Source organism: Elaeis guineensis, chromosome 1, assembly GCF_000442705.2.
Source record: "Elaeis guineensis isolate ETL-2024a chromosome 1, EG11, whole genome shotgun sequence".
Lineage (NCBI taxonomy): Eukaryota > Viridiplantae > Streptophyta > Magnoliopsida > Arecales > Arecaceae > Elaeis > Elaeis guineensis.
This window is the reverse complement of record NC_025993.2, coordinates 144,280,229-144,299,872: the sequence shown is the minus strand read 5'-3', so window position 1 is coordinate 144,299,872 and position 19,644 is coordinate 144,280,229. Positions and strand designations below refer to the sequence as shown.

Below are 19,644 nucleotides of genomic sequence, written 5' to 3'. Positions count from 1 at the left end.
TGGTGACATCTAATTACATGTGATAAGGAGTTGGTAATGCTTGTCAGCTTTGTTTTGATAATTCATTACTTGGTTTTAGAGATCATTTGATACTTGAAAATTGCTAAATGTCCTTTGGGTTTCATCTCTTTTGGGTCTATTGGGTTTTGTAATTTGTTACAATTCCTTGATCTGACTCATTAGTTTCTTTCATCAATCTTTACCGTGCAAATCTTCCAGATGTATTTTGCATTCAACAGTCTACGCTAATCACGTACTTTAGGCTGGAAATATGAGTTGGTATGTGTCTTACTTTGTTGAATCCATGATCCAACAGAAAATCCAACCAAATCCTATTGGATTTCTTAAACAGGTACTAATTGATTTCTTCCGCCAATCTTTGTGGCACAAAGCTTACACACATGTTTTGCATCCAATGGTAGATCTATGCCTGCCATCATACCTATCCTAGACTCAATCTGGTGAGTGTCAATAAAATTTTTATACGCAAAGCGATATTGAACCTCCTTATTTACCATGTACAGTTATTTTTGATTCTCTTGATAAACTTTCCAGGGTTGATCAGCTTTTTTAGGCCGTTATTCTTTTAAGTTTGTCTTCTACTTCTTTATTTCCTCTTACAGCATCATTCTGTCCACTGCTGCGATTTTGTTTGTATGCCAGCAGGATATTGTATTTTGTTGTTTTGTTACCGCTACACTCCACCGTTAATGGAGCAACTGCTCCTTGTATGGGCACCCCAGCTCCCCCCCACCCCGCGCACACAAAAAAAAAAAAGGATCTCTGTAAAATACTTGGATCTAACGGGAGCGCCGTTACTTTCCGTTTTGGTCTATTGGACTGTCCGCTCTGAGATTCGAAAACGAGCTGACGTGGTGAACGACGGAGCATCCTCTATGTGATCCGTCACCGTTAGAGGAGACCATCTCAGGGTCCTCGGATATTTATGGAGAGGCGGACGGGCATCCAGCACGTGCATTGCACATGCTTGTCAGAAAAATGGATTTATCTAAATGACCCCCTCCTTCGATATTTGATTAGATCTTGGTCCGCTTTACCGTAACATAAAGTTTGTTTTTATAGGGATCCATATGCAAAACTGAAGTCTGACACGAATTTGACGTCGGCGGCCCAAAGCCGTGTCCTACCTGGGGCGGTGACCATAACCGGATCTTTCTATCCTGCTTCCCCCTCTCCCTCTCCCCGTCCCCTAGTTCTTTTTTCTACTCCCACCGCGAAGAGCACAAGAGGGAAGAAGAGAGAGAAAGAGAGAGAGGTCGTCAAGAAGACGAAAAGAAGGGAGGCAGGGTTTGGATTGGAATTAGAGGTAGGCGGGTATGGCGTTGAAGTTTTTGAACAAGAAAGGATGGCACACGGGGAGTCTCCGCAACATCGAGAACGTGTGGAAGGCCGAGCAGAAGCACGAGGCCGAGCAGCGCAAGCTCGAGGAGCTTCGCAAGCAGATCCAAGAAGAGCGCGAGCGCTCCGAGTTCCGCCTCCTCCAAGAACAAGCCGGCCTTGTCCCGTATGACATTAATCTCTCTCTTTCTCTCTCTTTTAGGGCTGGATTTAGGGTTAGGGTTTGGGGTTTTTAATCTTCTGACGTTTCGTCGTGGATTTTCTTGGTTTTTTGATGCATTCAGGAGGCAAGAGCGGTTGGATTTTCTCTACGAGTCAGGGCTGGCGGTGGGGAAGGGGAGTTCGGAGGGATTCAAGGCGCTCCAGCCCCAACCCCCGGCCGCTGCACCAACAGCAGAGGCTAGTTCCTCCAAGGTACGATTTTTTGGTCCCCCTTCTTCCGATAAGCTCCTTATTGCCCTTGTACAGTTATTGGAAGCAGATAGTAGCATTAGCACCCTCAATTAATTCTACTTTAAAGGTAGATGATTTCATTTTTGGTGATAATAATAACCAGTACGAATGTCTGGTTCAGTTCTGGTCGGATTACCAATCTGAAGGTGCTGCCTTGAGTGCACTTCTTTTCTGGGAGTTATCTTGTGAGAAGACTTTACCTTGGATCAGTTAAAGGATTAGGGATGTTACTTTACAATCGAGGTGACCTTTATGAGATGTGTATCTTGATTTCTTGGAAAACTTCTATCGGGGGGTGGAGGGTGATCTAAGGGCCTGTTTGGTTGACCGTAGGTGGGAATCTGAACTCAGTTTGGGCCAATAGAAACTCACTTCAGGCATTTGGTTGACCAGAAGTAGAGCTGAAGTTCCCACGTCGGCCATTTTTGGGAGAAATAGGCCCAAAGTGGCTTCAGCCTCTGTGGAGTCCAAGCCACTTCCGGGAAATGGGCTCCTCCTCAGACCATTTGCAGCAAACAAAACAGGCCCTAAACTAGTGATCCTGAAAAGTTTGTGAAACTGGTCAAACTGTTAGCTAATCCAACCATTAGGACTTCTTGCTGTGCACTATTACTGAGTTATGCTTTCTTATAAGCTAGAGTTGATATCATACTCTTACCATAGTTTCACAATGTCAGAAATCTTCCACTGCATACTATACAAGCTTGAAGGAGACTTCCATTCCACTCAATATACTTCTCTTCTAGGCAGTATTGTTAGTAATATCGTGCAAGCAAAATGGATTAGATGGCATGACCATTCACAACACTTTTTTATTTTCTTTTGGTTCCCTTTCCATTTACTGTAGGGCTAGTATCTTGGTGGCAAGACCTACTAGACACTTGGATATGATGTGTTGCTGGCCTGAGCTGACAATAGTAGACTATATGATGTAGCACGCCTTTGAAGATTTCGACCATGCTTTTCAACTTGATAACCTGCATGTTGTGCTTTCTTTCTCATCTAGATTGCTGCTGTTACAGTGACTGTCTTTAGGTATTATATTATAGGGAAAATTATAGCGACACCCCTTCAACTTTTCGCAATTTACAGTTACACCCTATAACTTCTATTTTTTTTTTTTTAAATTAGACCTCAAAACTTAAGATTTTGTTGCAATGTACCCTAGCTGTCCATCTCCGTCAAAATCTATGAGCACATGCTTATCACATGACAACTTCATATACTATATTCCATAAAACCCTTCATGGATTATGAGAGGGGTTAAATTTTTTTGGAGGGTAGGGAGGAGATCATGTGGCCATGATGTGACTACTCCCCATTCCTCTTTCTTTTTGCTGGCTGGGAGTCATCCCATGGGAGGTGAAGGATCCTGTGCTCCATCGAGTGGTTCCTCTTCTTCTTGAAGAAGAAGAAGAAGAAGAAGAAGAAGAAGAAATGGAGGTGGATGAAGTTGTAAGGTTGTATTTTGGTACACAAATGGAAAGAACTGGAGGTCAATGAAGTGCTAGCATGCTTCTGGATTGAGAAAGAGTAGGAGGGCTTGGTAAAGATCTGAGCAATTTGGTAGAGAGCTGATATCGAGTTTGACAAGGTGCCGGCTAAGATGGTATTTGAGGCTATCAAGGTCGAAGAAGGGGATGTGTCAGTGACAAAAGTTCTGTCAACGATGGTCATTCTATTTGGAGACCAACAATTAATCAGGTAGTTGTCTTCAAAGAGGAACGAACCACAAACATGTAGAAGAGTTATGGTCAAAAGGATGCAGAAGCCTAATCCAAGTTTTCGAATGCCATCATGTCACAAGCCATAGATTCTTGGAGAAAAAGTCACCCCATATCTTTCCCACATCCCAAAAAAGGCCAAAATCATCATGAAATAAACCCTATTCTAAAAATCCAATCTTGGAATGGTTTCTATGAGAATAAGAAAAGAAAAAAAGACCAGTTATCAATAACTTAAACAGGAAAGTTTTAGTTTGCAACCAAAAAAAAGCAAGTTCGGATATCTTTTTTGAAGCAATGCAAACGCTGTAATTGTACCTCACTGTAAATCATGCACTAATATATAGCACCTAATCAGCCAATATACACCCTCATTTGATAGATTATAACATTTCCCTATTACCATACATCACCCCACCATTACATGGTTCTCATTCCATGTTAGACGTAAAAAGGTTAAACCCTTGTTACAAATCTGGGCTTCTGAGATATTATAGGGCAGCTCCTGAATCATTAGGCTGTTGAAGTAACTCCACCCATAGAAAGAATGAAGCATATCATACTTCCCTATGGTATGGAGAAGAGCTTGCATTAATGCTGTAAAATGACTTATCAAGGATTCCAAAAACATTATCATGCTTCAAATCATCCAATTTCAGAGAGACAATCCTACTTCGTTAAGGGAGGAGGACAATCAAACTTCGCAGTGTACAGCTCAAATATTGGACTCCGGTCATCCAAAGAGAACTCAACAAAAGCAAGGCTATTGCACTGGGTGACTCCAGCACATAGGATGTCCTTCTCGATAGGTTCATACTCATTGCTAGATATTTCAATAGCCTGGCTTGAGAAGTAACTTGCAACATCAGGAAGAGAATGTAATTTGCTTCTTCTTTTGCATATCTCTTCAATAGTAGGATCTTTCCAAACCTCCTCCACTACAGGGGCACGCTCACACAGTGTAGTAGGGGAAATGGCATATAGATCTCCCATAGCCATAATTTCCTGCAGCCAGTCAGAAAATGTTTCGATCTTTGATTGATCGACTATATGCATTTATTATTTTCCTCAACTCTTCTTTCCCCTTGGATGGACTTCTCGGCATGCAGAGAAAGAGATTTTGTTCTCCTCTAAAGACATCCTCAAATCACTCTTGACCCTCAAGCAATGTATTGAGATATTTGTATAAGTTGTTTTGAATCATGAGCTTCATGTCTTGCATTTCCTCTAGAATGAATTTGTTTCCATATAGAAATTGTCTGCTTAAAAATATTGCTTGTTTAAAGCTAGTCAAAATATCAAGCAACCAACTTTGCTAACTCAAAAGAGACCGTCAACTTGAACTAAAGTTCGTCGTCTTGGTATTACGCTCCGTATTGGTGTTAACTTATTACTGTGTTGGTACGGGGTTGGTTCGGTGCACTGAGTGTTGGTATGCCTCCCGTGCCACATTCCGGTATTGAATTGGTATGGTACAATACGGCAAACCTTAGCTGAAACTATTGAAACCCAGTAGAAAAAAGCCTCACAAAAAGGTATCAAATGGGGATAAAGAGGTAAAAAGATGGCACCTTTGCACCTCCTAATAGTTTTACCACATTAGCAACAAGGGATCAAGGGCCCACGAAGGATCAAAACCTTTTCTCCATATCCAGACCAATCGTCACAAAACTCTGAAAGAAGCTAGTGCACTTTGATCGATTCGATGGGACCTCAACTATGGCTTCCAGAGATTAAGAGGGATAGAGAGAAAAGAGAGAGAAAGAGCAAAATAATGGAGAAGAGAGAGAACTGAGTCAGTGAAAATCTAATTATAAATTGGGAAAATATTTAATAACTTAGAATCTCCTTCAGGGTACTTTAGTCATTTCGCATATACCATTAATGGTGTTAGAGCTTAGATGAATGGCTGGGCCACATTGAAACAAAACACTAAGTATTGGGGCCTAATTAAAAAAAAAAAAATAGAAGTTTTGGGGTGTAAGTGCAAATCGCAAAAAAAAAAAAGAAAATTTCAGGTATTATATGAAGTGTCTACTGCTTCAGACTTCAGTCACCATAAAATCTGCCATGATGACATTTCCATACACTCTAGAAGCGTGGAAATATAAGAGCATCAAAAATATTCTTAATAATCAATGTTATTATCACAAAATGTCTTTCATATTGTATCACATTAATGACAGAACAAAAAAATTAGTGGCACTCAAAGTGCCCAGAAATTGTAAGCTAAGTTGCTCACTTGCATCAAAATGCTGCTAAGCCATATCAAGTGCCCATGCTTCCTGCTGACACAACCAAGACAATCCATTTTTTGTGTGGCAAGGAGTGTTTACTTTGTCCAAAATGTTATCATTCTGGAATTTTAAAATAAAGTGCCTTTATTAATGCTGGCTGGTGATGATGGATGAGTCCTTGGTGGGTACGTGGATTTTCGATCATATCCAATTCTTGAAAACAACAATTTTCTATGTAACAGCATTCCCTTAGCTGTTTATCTATATCTTTGAATAATTAGTCACTCTTTAATTGCATAAGCAAAAGAAATGGAGACGGTGGATCTTCGTCACATGGTATTGATTTTGAATTACTTGTATCTGAGCATATGATAGGTATTAGGAAAAATATTTACTGATTAGGTAGACAGGTAGTGGGAGTTGATATCTTTGCCTGAAAACTCAAGGTAGTATAAAATGCTGTAAGTAATATCTCAAAAATATGTAAGAAAATACTAATAATTACCTATCTATCATGTCCAAAATTTGCCTAGTTCAAAGGATATTTCTACCAACTTTAGGATTTCAAACATTCTGAACTCTCATAAACTTTACATGACTCTGTATAGATATGAAAATTGACATGTATGGGGCTACTTGAACTGGTGCTTGAGTTGAGAATGGTTGTATCACTTTTATGTTTATTCTAGAGAGGCGGCAGGAAAGTAGGTTTTTCCAAAAAAAAAAAAAATCTATAGAATTCTAATCACTTTGCTGTCACTTTTCACATAATAGTAATACAAGGATTACATGTTTGGTCTCACGCTAATTAATTAATGACATGATTGTTGTTGACTTAAACCAGATGGAGGGATAACGAAAGTTTCTTGATAAAAGGAGGTGAGACATCAAGAAAAAGGTGTGAGAGTTGGATAAGATACTAGAATTAGTGTGATACACTATGACTACTATGCAGCATCTATTTGACATGCTTCTTAAAATTGAAGCCCTTATTTTGTTCGTTTCTAGCATTAAGTAGATCTTTCCCTTTGAATTAGGTTTTCATTTACTTTGATCACCCCTTTTGAACCCCATGCTAGCTGCTGCCTTGTCTTTTATCTTTAATGTAGTATTTTTACTTAATAATCTTCTTAGGATTAATAACTATCTTTATATCTATAATATTTTAAGAGCATGATCTATGCGGTTGTCTTTTGCGCATGATGGTGGAAAGTTAATTAGATAGCTTTGCCAAGATTTCATTATTTATTGAATTTTTTACATGATTGTTTTTGGAATAACAAACTCAATTTTTATAAATAAGATTCATATCCTAATTCAATCACTATTCTTTTCTTGGAAAAATCTTACTTAACCCCTTGCTTTTCCTGGCTTTCCTCCTGGGATTTTTTTTCTTATTTTATCTACTCTAGTGTGACCCTCCTACTCCATCCCGATTAAAGAAAAAAAGGAAAAATGACTACATTCCTATTAAATAAAAAAAATAAAGAGCTGTTTAATTGCTTGCAATATGCAACTGCATGCTATTTTCGGCGGCAAAAGAAGCTGCAAAACTTCTAATTGGAATTGCAACCATGGTTGGTTGCAGTCCCAACTACAAAGAATTTTGCAATTGAAAAAGTCCTTTGGTAATATTATTACTAAACTAATATTATAATATCACTTAGTTAATATAGTATTAATAATAGTAATATTTTATTATTATAATAGTAATATAATCTTAATATTATTATTATAACACTATCACTACTTTAGTAATATTTTGTATTATATAATCATAAGATTATTATCTTATAATTTTGTAATATATTGCTTTTATACTATAATAATTATTATACTATATTATATTATTATAACTATTTATAATTATTGTATTGTATTATAATATTATTGTAGTATTATCATAATATTATATCACTATATTATAATATTATTATTACAATGAAATTGCCTTATTATTGCAATAGTAGTAGAGGGTTTTTCTATGGTGCTTCAAAGGATATAATCACCTTTTAACAAAGTCAAAATTCTAGCTATTTGATCCAATGTGGATGGTCAAGATTAATCCACCAATAAGTGCCTATAGCCAGTCATGTGGATGGTTGGTGCAGTAATTTACTTAAAATTCAGGATTATTTTCATAGTGAGCTGAATGGCGGAGGAGCATAATTTTGTCAAAGTCAAGGGGCTTTTTCGAACAACCTTCTCTCCTTCAACCCAATCCCTAGACCCTTACCATGGAACTTGGAGGAGGAAAAGGAAGAGGAGGGCTGGGTTGAAGATGGAGGAGAGGAGGGGTGGGTTGAAGATGGAGAAGAGGATGAAGGGCAGCTTGAAGATATAGGAGGAGAAGAGGAGGACGAGTGGTGGGTTGAAGATGGAGGAGGAAAGCGGGCGGCTGAGTCGGACAAGGCCATGCAGTGGGTGGTGATTGGGAGGCGGGCGGCTGCTGGTGGCGGGGAGGGGATATTTTTACAAAACAAATAAAAAAGAATGGCAACCGGTTTCTTAACTTGCTAAAAGAAATTACCCTAACTACCCTTACTAATGGATGGTTAGGGTTTTTCCTATCTTTCTAAAAAATAAGAAAAGAGCACCATAGAAAAACCCTAGTAGTAGAATATATTATATTTCATATTATTAGAATATTATTATAATATTTTGACAATACTAATATTATTGTAATATTTTTCTCTTTTGTATTATTATATTATTATAATATTATGTTATTTTTCTAAAATATTATTATATTAATAATATATTTGCATATCAAATTGTTTTATATCTATGTAATTTTTAATTTTCTATAGTAACTATTCTTACAGTAATCCAGTGATAATTTAATAGCAAAAGTTTTTTCCATTATAATTATCAAAAATAATTTGATGACTAATATACTATTAGAAAAAGTGAACAAATAACTGTTTTTCAAGGTTAGCTGTACCAGCTCAATTACATGGTAACCACATCTCTATTCACTTCAAATAAGCAAACAACTGCAGTTACATTTGCAGTTTTCAATTATGGGCAAACAAACAAGGCCACTTTCTACAACTGCAATTCCAATTGCAGTCAATTGAATTGAATAATGTGTCTCAATTGCAGGCAACCAAACAACTGCTAAATTAAGTTCTTTGAATAAAACGCATGTTCCAATGTACTAGTGTTTACATAAAATATGGGAAGGAACATATTTTTCAAAATGATGATGAAAATGATGGCTGAATTAGTTGTTGAAGTTTTGCCACTTCCAAACCATAAAAGGTCAGGGTTTTGCCAGATACTCCATAAACCATATATTATGTTTACTCTTTTAACATTGACTGCCGATCTCACTATGAACAATCTCGATACACGAAGAATGCCCGGAGTAGCTAATTCAAGTCGAAGTGCTATGGCAAGTATGGTAATTGCCAGGATTTTGGAGGGCAAAGAAAAACCTGAATAGGTCATGAGTAGGCCAAAACTATTGGTACTTTTGTAAATAACAAAAAATCAATCCCTGTTTGATATCTCAAGGTGAAGAGAGAGGGGATTTGTCTTTTGCCATCCCATGGTTATTGGCCATGACCCCAGGCTCCTTTGTCTCCCTTTGTCTCTCTAATACCTCCATGTTTGTTGGGGTATGCAGTGGAGTCAAAGAGGACTTTGTTGGGTGGAGGAAGCCACAGAAGGAGCGGAAGTGATGATGTTGGAAGAGGCAGGGTGGTCGAGATGTATGAAGGATGTTGAGGTGGGCAGTGAAATGGCGATCGGAAGGAGGAAAGGTTGGGTTACAATGGACAAGTGTGTGGTGGTGGAGTTATAGGTGGGGGCTGAGAGAATTTGCTGGAAGATCATTGCTGCCAACAGAAGCAGGCAGTGGAGGAGGTGATGTAAGGAGGAGGGCTGGAAGGGGAAGAGAGGGAGAGAGGAAGGGAGGGTGAGAGGGAGAGAGAGGTTTGATGTATGACATTTTAACTTTTGTCCTAAATGAATTATTTATTAAGGTGTTTCTAAATGCATTTGACTCCTCCAAACTCCAAAATTAGCTCAAGTTATGGGGAAGATGATGCTTTTTTAAATTATTTTGATGCCTACAACCTTTAGTAAGCTTTAACAAGTAAATGCAACAGTATCCCACTTCTAACATCTTTATGGTAGGTCAAACTCATTTGGAGTCCAACTCTCCTCCAATCTGTAAAAGTTGCATTTAAACAATTTTATGAGTGGGTGCGTCCAACATATTTCTGTTCAGCATGGATTCTTTAAGATGGGCTCATGAGTCTAAGAATCACAAGTTTAAGTATGAGGAGCTGCCTATTATCATTGGTCCCTTGTTTTTTAATTTTGCATGAAGTATGGTTTTTATTGTCTATATTGGTACTCTTTTTTGCCCTGAATTTTGAACTGCTTGATATTTTAATGCTATCAAGTGCTTGTGTATTTTTTCCAATAGTTTTGCAATATTCTAATCCTTTTATTTCTAAAATATCCCAGGCAGCTGTTCCTGGTGCTTTATTTGAGGATAAGCCTCAGTCTGCAAATGATGCTTGGAGAAAACTCCATTCAGATCCCTTGCTTCTTATCCGACAACGTGAGCAGGATGCACTTGCCAGGATAAAGAATAATCCGATCAAGATGGCCATGATCAAGAAATCTGTACGTCATTGGTCCATTTACTCCATGTTTCTATAAATGCTGTAGTGTGGGGCTTTCCATGGAACCATTTACAATAACACAAAACATTACTACTCTTACCAATCCAACTCAGATACTCAAATTGCATCTTGCATGGACACAGGCACATATCTAATGTCTGATGCAGTGATAGGTGAAAGTAAGAGATATGGGGATGCATGATTAAAATAATTTTAACTAAACTCTTTCTATCTCTATCTCTACATATATATAATGTATATTCATTTTTTTAGAATATTTGCACATGTTTCTTATCTGAAATAAAATTAGCTCAGAGGTGTAGGAAACATGATAAGTTCACAAAGTTATTTTAATAGTTACTTAACCAAGCTCAAACTATGAAAGCCAGTCTTTGTGGCTGGTCCAGCTGATTGTTGGATAGGCCAATTCTCCCTCTATTTATTCAAAGTGCAATTGAAGAATTTGATGAGCACCTAAGAAATTGACATGTCTGACTAGTGGATACAATCATACATAACCAAATTCATGGGTACTTATCCAACATGAATTCTTCTAGATGGTCAGGAACATGTGAGTAAATAGATGAAACTAAGACCCTTGATATACATTAAAATGTGTGCATGCTTAACAATTAGATGATAGATTTAAAAATAAAAACAATTATGAAAGAGAATTTTCAAAATACTCATCCATTTTGAGAAATTGTTTCTCTAAGTAGCAATAATGCAATCCTGCGCCTTCTTCATAATAAAGGGGCTCTACAGCTTGTTTCATTCAACTAATTTACTCTAGAATACGACCTAGTTCAGTTACTTCTCTACCATCAAAGGTATCCTTGTGCCTTACATTGCCCTTTTGCTTAGCTGATGTGCCTACACCATCTGTTGTTCCTTAACCACCTGGTTCAGTACTAAACCCAGGAATCAGGAAGTTGTTTGTGCTTTGACTCTCACTTCCATATGTGCCCTACTGAAGCATTTGAGGATTCCCACCAAAATGGAATAGTCCATCCATATAATAGCTGATGTAATGTGGAGATCTAATGCATCATGTACATTGAATGGATGTCCATGAGCTCTGTCTGCAGTGCTCTGCATATGTTGTAATAAAATGTGCTTGTTTTCATGATTGGCTGTCAGCTTTTCTAATACCCCACCTGGCCCCTGCACGTTGACAGTTATCTGTACAAAAGCCATCATTCTCAACAATAATATCAACCCTAGGATTTTCCTATGTGACAAGACCATTACTCTCACAATATTAAATGGTCACTGTATAGTTACTGTTAACAATCTGGTGTAGATTACTCATGCTTAAATCTTCATCAATTGCTTGTGCTTTTCTTTTTCTGAGACATTGCTTTCTTGCTAATGCGTCTCTCTCCATCGTTATGCTGATGTTTATGTTTTTCTTTTGGCTGACTGCAAAATGAGGTGTTGAACATAAAAAATTATCATTCTTCCTCTTTACTTTCATGGTGTATTTTATTGTTTTGGTGTATTTGAACTTTTGTATTCATCTACCAATTGGAACATGAAGTTATACTATTGCATGTTTCATGAGGTAGCAAATCCAAACAGCATAACAAACTACCAACCCTTGAATTAGAATTGGTAGTGTGAATCATGTATTGCCTTCCTAGTGGCTGTCAAAGTGATTACAATATTGTAGGCCAATATCCCGATGTTTGGACATAGATGTGTCATGTATGTCACTAAATTCACCCTTGATTATGCAGGTAGAATCTGAGAAAAAGCAGAAGCATGAAAAGAAGGAAAAACCAGAAAAGAAAAAACACAAGCATCACCATAGCAAGTCTGAGAAGGAGAAGCATTCATCCAAAGTTCATTCAGATTCAGAAAACACAAGCAAAGGAGAAGAAGAGACGAGAAAGAGAGACACTGCAACATCTGAAAGGCGAGAACACAGCAAGTCAAAGCATGAAAAGCGATCATCTAGAATTCATGCTGATTCTGAAGTCAGTAGCAAAGGTGAGGTAGAGAGAAGAAAAAGGGACCAATCAACATCTGAGCATCACCGACATATTAACTCAAAGCATGATAAACATACATACAGAGTTCATTTAGATTTGAAAAACACAAGTGACGGTGAAGAAGAGAAAAGAAAGAGATATCGTTCAACATCAGAGCGTCATCGACACAGTTACTTAAAGCACGAGAAGCATTCATCCAGAGGTCATTCAGATTCAAAATACCAGAATGAGGGAGCGAGCAAAAAGGGTGATCTTTCAAAATCTGAGCATCTTCATCGTAGTTCTGAGCTTGGGATAGAAAGCAAGCCGAAGCTAACTGATACCCAGAATCCACAAGAGGAGCCTGGCTATAACCACCGTCGGGGTGTTACAAAGATGTCTGAGGAAGAGAGAGCAGCTCGGCTGCAAGAAATGCAACTCAATGCGGAGCTTCATGAAGAGCAAAGGTGGAAACGATTGAAGAGAGCAGCTGAGTCTGATGCCCAGGAGGCATTGCGGGCAAGTTCTTCCCAAGGCAAGAATTTCTTAGATGCTGCCCAAAAGAGCATTTATGGAACAGAAGAAGGGGGAAGCTCTACGATTGAAGAGAGTGTCCGTCGCCGTGCTTATTACTCACAAGGGGGCTCTGCAGCACATGAAAGCAATGCATTCCGGCGGTGATTGTGTTGCATGATTTATTTCCTGCATAAATTTTGGAACTATACAATGCATTATCTTCATCAGGGTTTCTTTATGACTTCATTGGTATTGCTTTAATGTGATATCACTGCCTCAGAGCGTCTCGGCATGGAGCCAAACTCTTGGTCAGGTGTTTTTCTACCCCGAGCAGTAAGATACACAAATTTACGCATCTGATACTTAAGCTTCGAGTGGCTTGTAAGTTTCATGCAGGTTAAAATATAGCATTATAATCCTTCAGAAATTCCAAGATTATCATTTTTTTTTAAACTTTGAGTTAAAGATTATCAGGTATCCAAAAGCCAGAAGATACTGTATCTTCTGGAACTGTCTCTGTATACATTTAATATTATTTGGAGTGCTTTTCGTTTGGAATTCAACTCAGTGAAGAAGTACCAGATTTTCAATAATTCTCTAGGTGAGAGTGTCACTGAGAAGCTCTGACCTCATGGGATTTATTTCATCAAAAAGGAAGCTTTACTTTTTTAAGGTTTCCCTACCATGATCAACCCTGTTTGTTCTCCTACCATGTTGTGCTTCTATTAGTGCTTCCCGATAACCTAGCAGACTTATATAGCTGAAGAGCCCAGAATTTACAATGGTTGAAGAACAGTCAGTGGGCTGCTTGGATACTGTGCATGGAGGCCTCAACCTTGCGATGTACTTGATCGGAATTCTGTATCTGGTTTTTACTTTACATACATATATACCTCAGGAACCTAAACCTGCTTCACCCTTTGGATCGATCTTGTTCATGATTTGATCTTTTGATGGATTTAGCTCTGATGCACTGCAAATCTATATAATAATTATAGATATCGATCCTTATGATTATCCTTAAGATTTTGGATCTGATGATAGGATAAAGATTCTGTATGGTTGCTATATATCTTATATCTTGGTGCATCCATTCGCTGAAAGAGGAATCCCACTAAGATATTCGGGTAAGAGAAGTGTGAGGTAAGCCACCATTATTCTTTATTCTCATCCACACCACTCTTTCACCTGCATCCCTCCTCGTATCTTCCAATCACAAAATGCTGGGTAATAAAATCCAAAGGCGGTGGTTGCAGCCACCCCTTTCCGTGCTGTAATGCTCTTATCTTCCACTTTTCTCTCTCTACTAAATCCACCAAGCTGGAGTCACAATCAACTTGGAATAAAGCGTCTTCAGACTAATCTTTCATCCCTGATCTCTGTTTGTTGCTACCAGAAAAATGCCCACCAAATACCATCAGCTTTTGATTTTATATCATGGATGGCGACATGGCGGGCGACAAACGCAAATGTGGGACATGAAGAGGTGTACGCATGTTCAGCAGTCTGCAATTTGGTCTGAAAAGGCAAATTGACTCTTAATTGAAAAAAATAAGCTTTAGGAGGACCTTATTAGTTCATTGTTAAAGTTTTTTTCTTTTTGTTGAGAATCACCATCCAGGCCTGCTTTTTCCTATCACTAGGACACATGATTAAAGTAAAGCATGGTGGGGGGAAAGGGACAAAATTAAGCAACAGGTGGAAAAAAATTCTAGCAGAAGATCAACTTTGCTATCTTCATCTCATCAAAAAGTCATGCATTCTTTTCATTTAGTTAAGCTCCTATGTGAACATTAGTTTAGCCCTTTGGAAGGATTTTTCCATTTGAATAAGTCCATCTTTGCCAGGCCTTTGGAAGAAATACACCTTGTATTCTTCTGGTTCTAACTCATAAAAAAGAAATCTATCATATGGAAATCCATTTTGCTCATAATTTATATCCTTTGCTTTTGAAGGTGTGATCCTAGTTATTCCTCCTCCACTTCCTCTTCTCAGCCAGTTCTCATCCTTGTGGGAAGTATCCAAGGATGCAAGATTGTTTTGACTGATATCCTCCATTTCCTACCTATGCCAATATCCTAAAGGAATAAAATGAAAGCCCCAAAATTAATAGTAGGAAAATCAGAACAGTCCCCGCAATACAACAAAAACTGCCTATAGGAATAGTAGTCAACGATGGGAGGTGGTGACAAAATTTAATATATATATATATATATATATATATATATATATATATATATATATATATATATATATAAACAGAAAGTGAGATAAAATTTATGAATCATTGGAACTACCCATATAAGCAACCATTTTTTATCTATACATGCCACCTGGAGATAAATTAACATTCCATAGGCCACGTTTTCAAGCTCTTCTTCCAAGCAATTCTTAATACTTAAGAAAAAACATTAAATGCCAACATTATATTATTAAAGCATGAAGTTCATTCATATGTATAGTTGAGAATATCAATCAATACTAACATTTTATATTTCCAAACTCTTCTTCCAAACAATTTTTAATGTTTAATAAAAAATATTAAATATCAATATTATATTATTAAAGCATAAAGTCCATTCACATGTACAGTTGAGGATATCAATCAACTAACATTCTGGATGATTGATATCTTTTAATTTATAAATAATAAATAATTTTTTATAAAAAAATTAGTTCTAGAACCCGCATGCAATGCTCGGGTTTAAAACTAGTTATATCAAAGAGTTTCTGATGCCATTTGAGGAATACATCCCAAAGTATCCCATCATTACATCATATTCTACTAATTTGGTTGGTGTGAAATCTTAAACTTTATTCGTAAATAGAATGACTAGACCAGTTTAAACCACCTTCATGGTATTCCATCCTTTTTCTTTCTTCCTTTCTTAAAGATTCCAATTTATTAGATGTTATAATGTCTCCAGCATCTTCTCTCTCAGAATGTTTACCCATGGCTTGTTATCCTCGTATAGCGTAACATCGGACCAAAACACTGCCCTTCAGACAACCTCAGCAGATTAGACATAAGATAGCTCATGGAATTAAATGAACTATGAGAAAATCCAGAATCCCACTCCCAAATTTCTCCATGACAAGCAATTTGCTTGTTGCTGGAGTATGCTCGATTAATCTAAAACGTCGGCCAATTAAAAATCCAGTGCACTTTTTAGCTGGTATGCACTTGTCTATGAATTGGTTTCAATAAATTTATTTTGTAGGGTTTGCTCAATAAATTTTTAACAGAGGAAGTAAGAAGTTGCAAGGAACATCATTGAAACAATTAAAGATAAAAGAGAAGAAGAAAGAAACAGCACGGTAAAAGCAAAGAAATGTGACTAACAACAATAGAGTTCTGTAGACCATATTCCTACTCACGTTTTTTCACTACCCCTCCAGCACTGTCCCTAGTAAATTTGACAAGCGTGAGGAGGCATTGAAATTATTGCGGCCAATCTCCCCATCGTCCGATCACCGGTGTCGCGCACCTGCAAGAAAAATCCTCACAGACCGGAGATGCCTCCGACGGAGACCCTTCGACGGTCAAGTCAGAGAGGAGACTAGGCAACAGACGGAAAATCAGGAGCTCAACGGAAGAGAGGGAAAGAGAGATCAAGAGCTTAGAGGCGCTTCTCGAGACTTAGCCCTTGGGACTTTTGGACTTACCAGTACTGTTGCCTTACCCCATTTTATAGTAGAATGCGGTATGGTCCCATCATTGATGGTGCAGACAACTGAGGAGTTGTCAAATCGCCGGGAACTGTCAAATCACTGCGGGCTGTCAAATCGTCGTGGGCTGTCAAGTCACTGGGATCAATCTATGTCCTTGACAGGACAACGCCCCAGGACGGTCATGCCGCATGTCCTTGACAGGACAACTGCCCATAGCGATCGTACGACGTTTGGGTGGGTTGGCCGACTATATGTCAGTATTCGGCTGCCGAGATGTTGGGTGATGACCCAAGAACACCATCGGCTGGTCTAGTGCCTAGCGAAAGTCGGACGTCGGCTGCCACCCTCGACGGTGGGTCGGTGATTTGGGCTCGGCCGCTTGGCCAGTCGGGAACAGTATGAGTCTGTTCAGCCGACATACCTTCGGTCGGATATCGTCGAAAGTCATTGTCGGTAGTCATTGTCGGAGCCGTCGGTCGATCCGATCGGTAGAGTCGGGCGTCGGTCGGACAGGTCCGAGGGTAAGTCGGCGTAGAGGGGTCGGTCGGTATATCCCAACAGTTGCCCCCCCCACTCTTGAGTCGGATGTCGTGTTGGCCAGCGTTCCCATGTGAGCGACGGCTTCAGGCGAAAGGAGTGATCATCCATCACGTCGTGCTCCGACTCTGACGATCGTACCAACGAGCGATCCAGTGTCAGACGTCCCATTGGAAACATGAACTGCCATCTCCTTGAGAATGCGGATCGTCGTCTCCTTGGGAATACGAACCACCGTCTCCTTGGGAACATGAACCGCCGTCTCCTTGGGAACATGAACCGCCGTCGGTTAATGAATCCCGAGACGTGACTTTTCTGCCACGTGTCAGGGAGCTATTGGGCCGAAACTGTTCACACAGATAGAGGCGATGTGGCTCGATCTGGGGGCAGATGCATCGAACCATCGGACCGAGGGAGGACCCAGGCGCTGCCATGTGTCGGCATCCAGAAAGCCCTCGTCCGACGCGCTTTCATCCCGATCGTTGAAGGGCCTTATATATACGCGGCCACTTACATCCAAAACTTCGCTTTTACTGCAAATCTGCTCCTGGCGCTGAGGCTCTGTCGAGTTGTCCTCCAGTCCCAGGTAGTTATCTTCGTGCTCTCCCTTTGAAAGCCCTGCTCGAAGTTTTGCCTGTTCTTGTCTTCCTGCACTCTTCCCCCTTTGCCATTTTTCTCTTTGTTCTTTTTTCTGGGGCTAGCGTCATGGCTAGGACCTCTCCTCGAGAAAGTCAGTCGGGGAACCCGACCGACGATTCTCAGTCGATCCCGGAGGTGGAGGTTTCTTCACTTTCGGAGGCAAACGTCGAACGGCTCAGGGAGCAGTACGGTATCCCGGAGCAGTTCAAGCTCTTCGCCCCTGGGGCTGAGGGTCGGGTTAACAACCCGCCTCCGGGCCAGGTGGCCTTTTATGTTGAGGACCTTCAGACAGGTCTTCATTTTTCAATTTCGGAGTTCGTCCGGAACGTCTTAGATTACTACAGGCTTTGTCCGGCATAGTTGGCGTCGAATTCAGTCCAGTTGATAATCAGTTTTGCATTGTTGTATCGGCTTTTGCCGACCTTTCCTCATATCTCTCTCTTTCGGGCGTTCTTCATCCTTCGACCCCACCCGAAAGCCCGAGGGTGGTGGTTCTTCAATCTCTGGAAGGATCTTTCGTTCATCATCGGTCTTTCATCGTCGATCCACGGGTGGAAGAATCAATTCTTCTTTACTTCCTCTCCGTTACCTTGGGGGTTTCTTTCTCGCTGGGGTGACCCTCAGACTCAACCAAATGAAAACAGTCAGGTGGAGGATGGAGACCGAGAGGACTTTCACCGACTGAAGGATGTGTCAGTACCGAAGCAGAGGGAGCTCGTCACCGAGCAAGCTCTGTACGATGCCGGCCTAAGTTTGATTTCTCATTTAGGTACATCTCGGTCTGTCGGTCGTCCTTTGCCTTTTCCATCCACCTTTGGACTTGTGCTGACCCTTTGTTGAAATTACAGGGATGCCGTCGAGAGTAAGGCTGACCGACGCCGACATTCGACAACATGCGGCGAGGAAGAGACCGACACTTGGGGTCAGACCTTCGCGGCCTCCCAAGAGGCCTCAGATAGCATCGCCGACCGACATTGCGACAGCGGCAGCGCAGCCCGACACCGAACGTGCGTCGGGCTACGAGCCAATCATCACCCTGTCGGTGCCGGCGGTGCCACCCGAAGCGTCGTCCGAGGAAGGGGCGACTGAGGGGGCAGCCGAAGGAGCATCGGCTCCCCCACCCATGGAAGAGGTTCGGGCCGAAGCATGTGAGCCCTAACGACCTGCGGCGGCGGCTGTCACGGCCTCGAGAGGGACCCAGTCGAGCTCGAGCTTCTCGTCCCTCTCTGATTTTCGGGCCTGGACGACCGAATGAGGGAAGGCTCCAATGGCATCGAGCGACGACACAAGGTCGGCCGACCGCACCACATCATCCGGCATTCAACTTCCCGAAGGAGCGTCGGCCCTGGCCAACCATGATTTGGCCAGGAGGTTGTGCCAGACGACCATTCTCCCGGCCGACCGAGAGATCATGAAGAGTCGACTGGTGACTGACATGCTTTCTTCTTTTTACCCGACTATGATCCAGATGAGCTCCTCTTCTTCCTCTTTCCTCTTCATTATTGTTTTCTATCAGTTCAATTTTCTGACAACCGGCCTTCTACCTGTAGCTGATCTATAATATGTCTGAGCTGGAGGCCGGGTATCGGAGGTTCGGCGACTTTTGGACGGCCTGGAAGAAAAGGGTCGAGATCGTCGAGGCTGAGAAGGCGACGCTGGTCGACCAGCTGAAGTTGTCGGTCGACCGTGAGGCTAGGCTCAAGGAGAAAATCTCCCGACTCACCAACAGCCTAGCCACCTCGGAGGTCGAGCTTCAGTCGGCTCGCGAGCAGATCCAGCGCAAGATCCGCTCCGTTCATCGACTGCGGCGGGAGCGGGATGACTGCGTCAGGGAGCTTGAGGCCAAGCGCGAACAGCTTCACGTTAGCCTGGAGAACCTGGCCAAGGTCGAGGA

At 40.6% G+C, this 19,644-nt stretch overlaps 1 protein-coding gene across 1 annotated transcript; it reads left to right on the top strand.

Moving 5' to 3' along the window:
• Positions 1–1,140: 1,140 nt before the first annotated feature.
• Positions 1,141–13,495, top strand: LOC105038986 (uncharacterized). The gene is made up of 4 exons (XM_010914939.3): positions 1,141–1,525; positions 1,644–1,773; positions 10,253–10,414; positions 12,153–13,495. The coding sequence occupies exons 1-4, from the start codon at positions 1,338–1,340 to the stop codon at positions 13,065–13,067; spliced, it is 1,395 nt and encodes a 464-aa protein (XP_010913241.1). The 5' UTR covers positions 1,141–1,337; the 3' UTR covers positions 13,068–13,495.
• Positions 13,496–19,644: the final 6,149 nt, after the last annotated feature.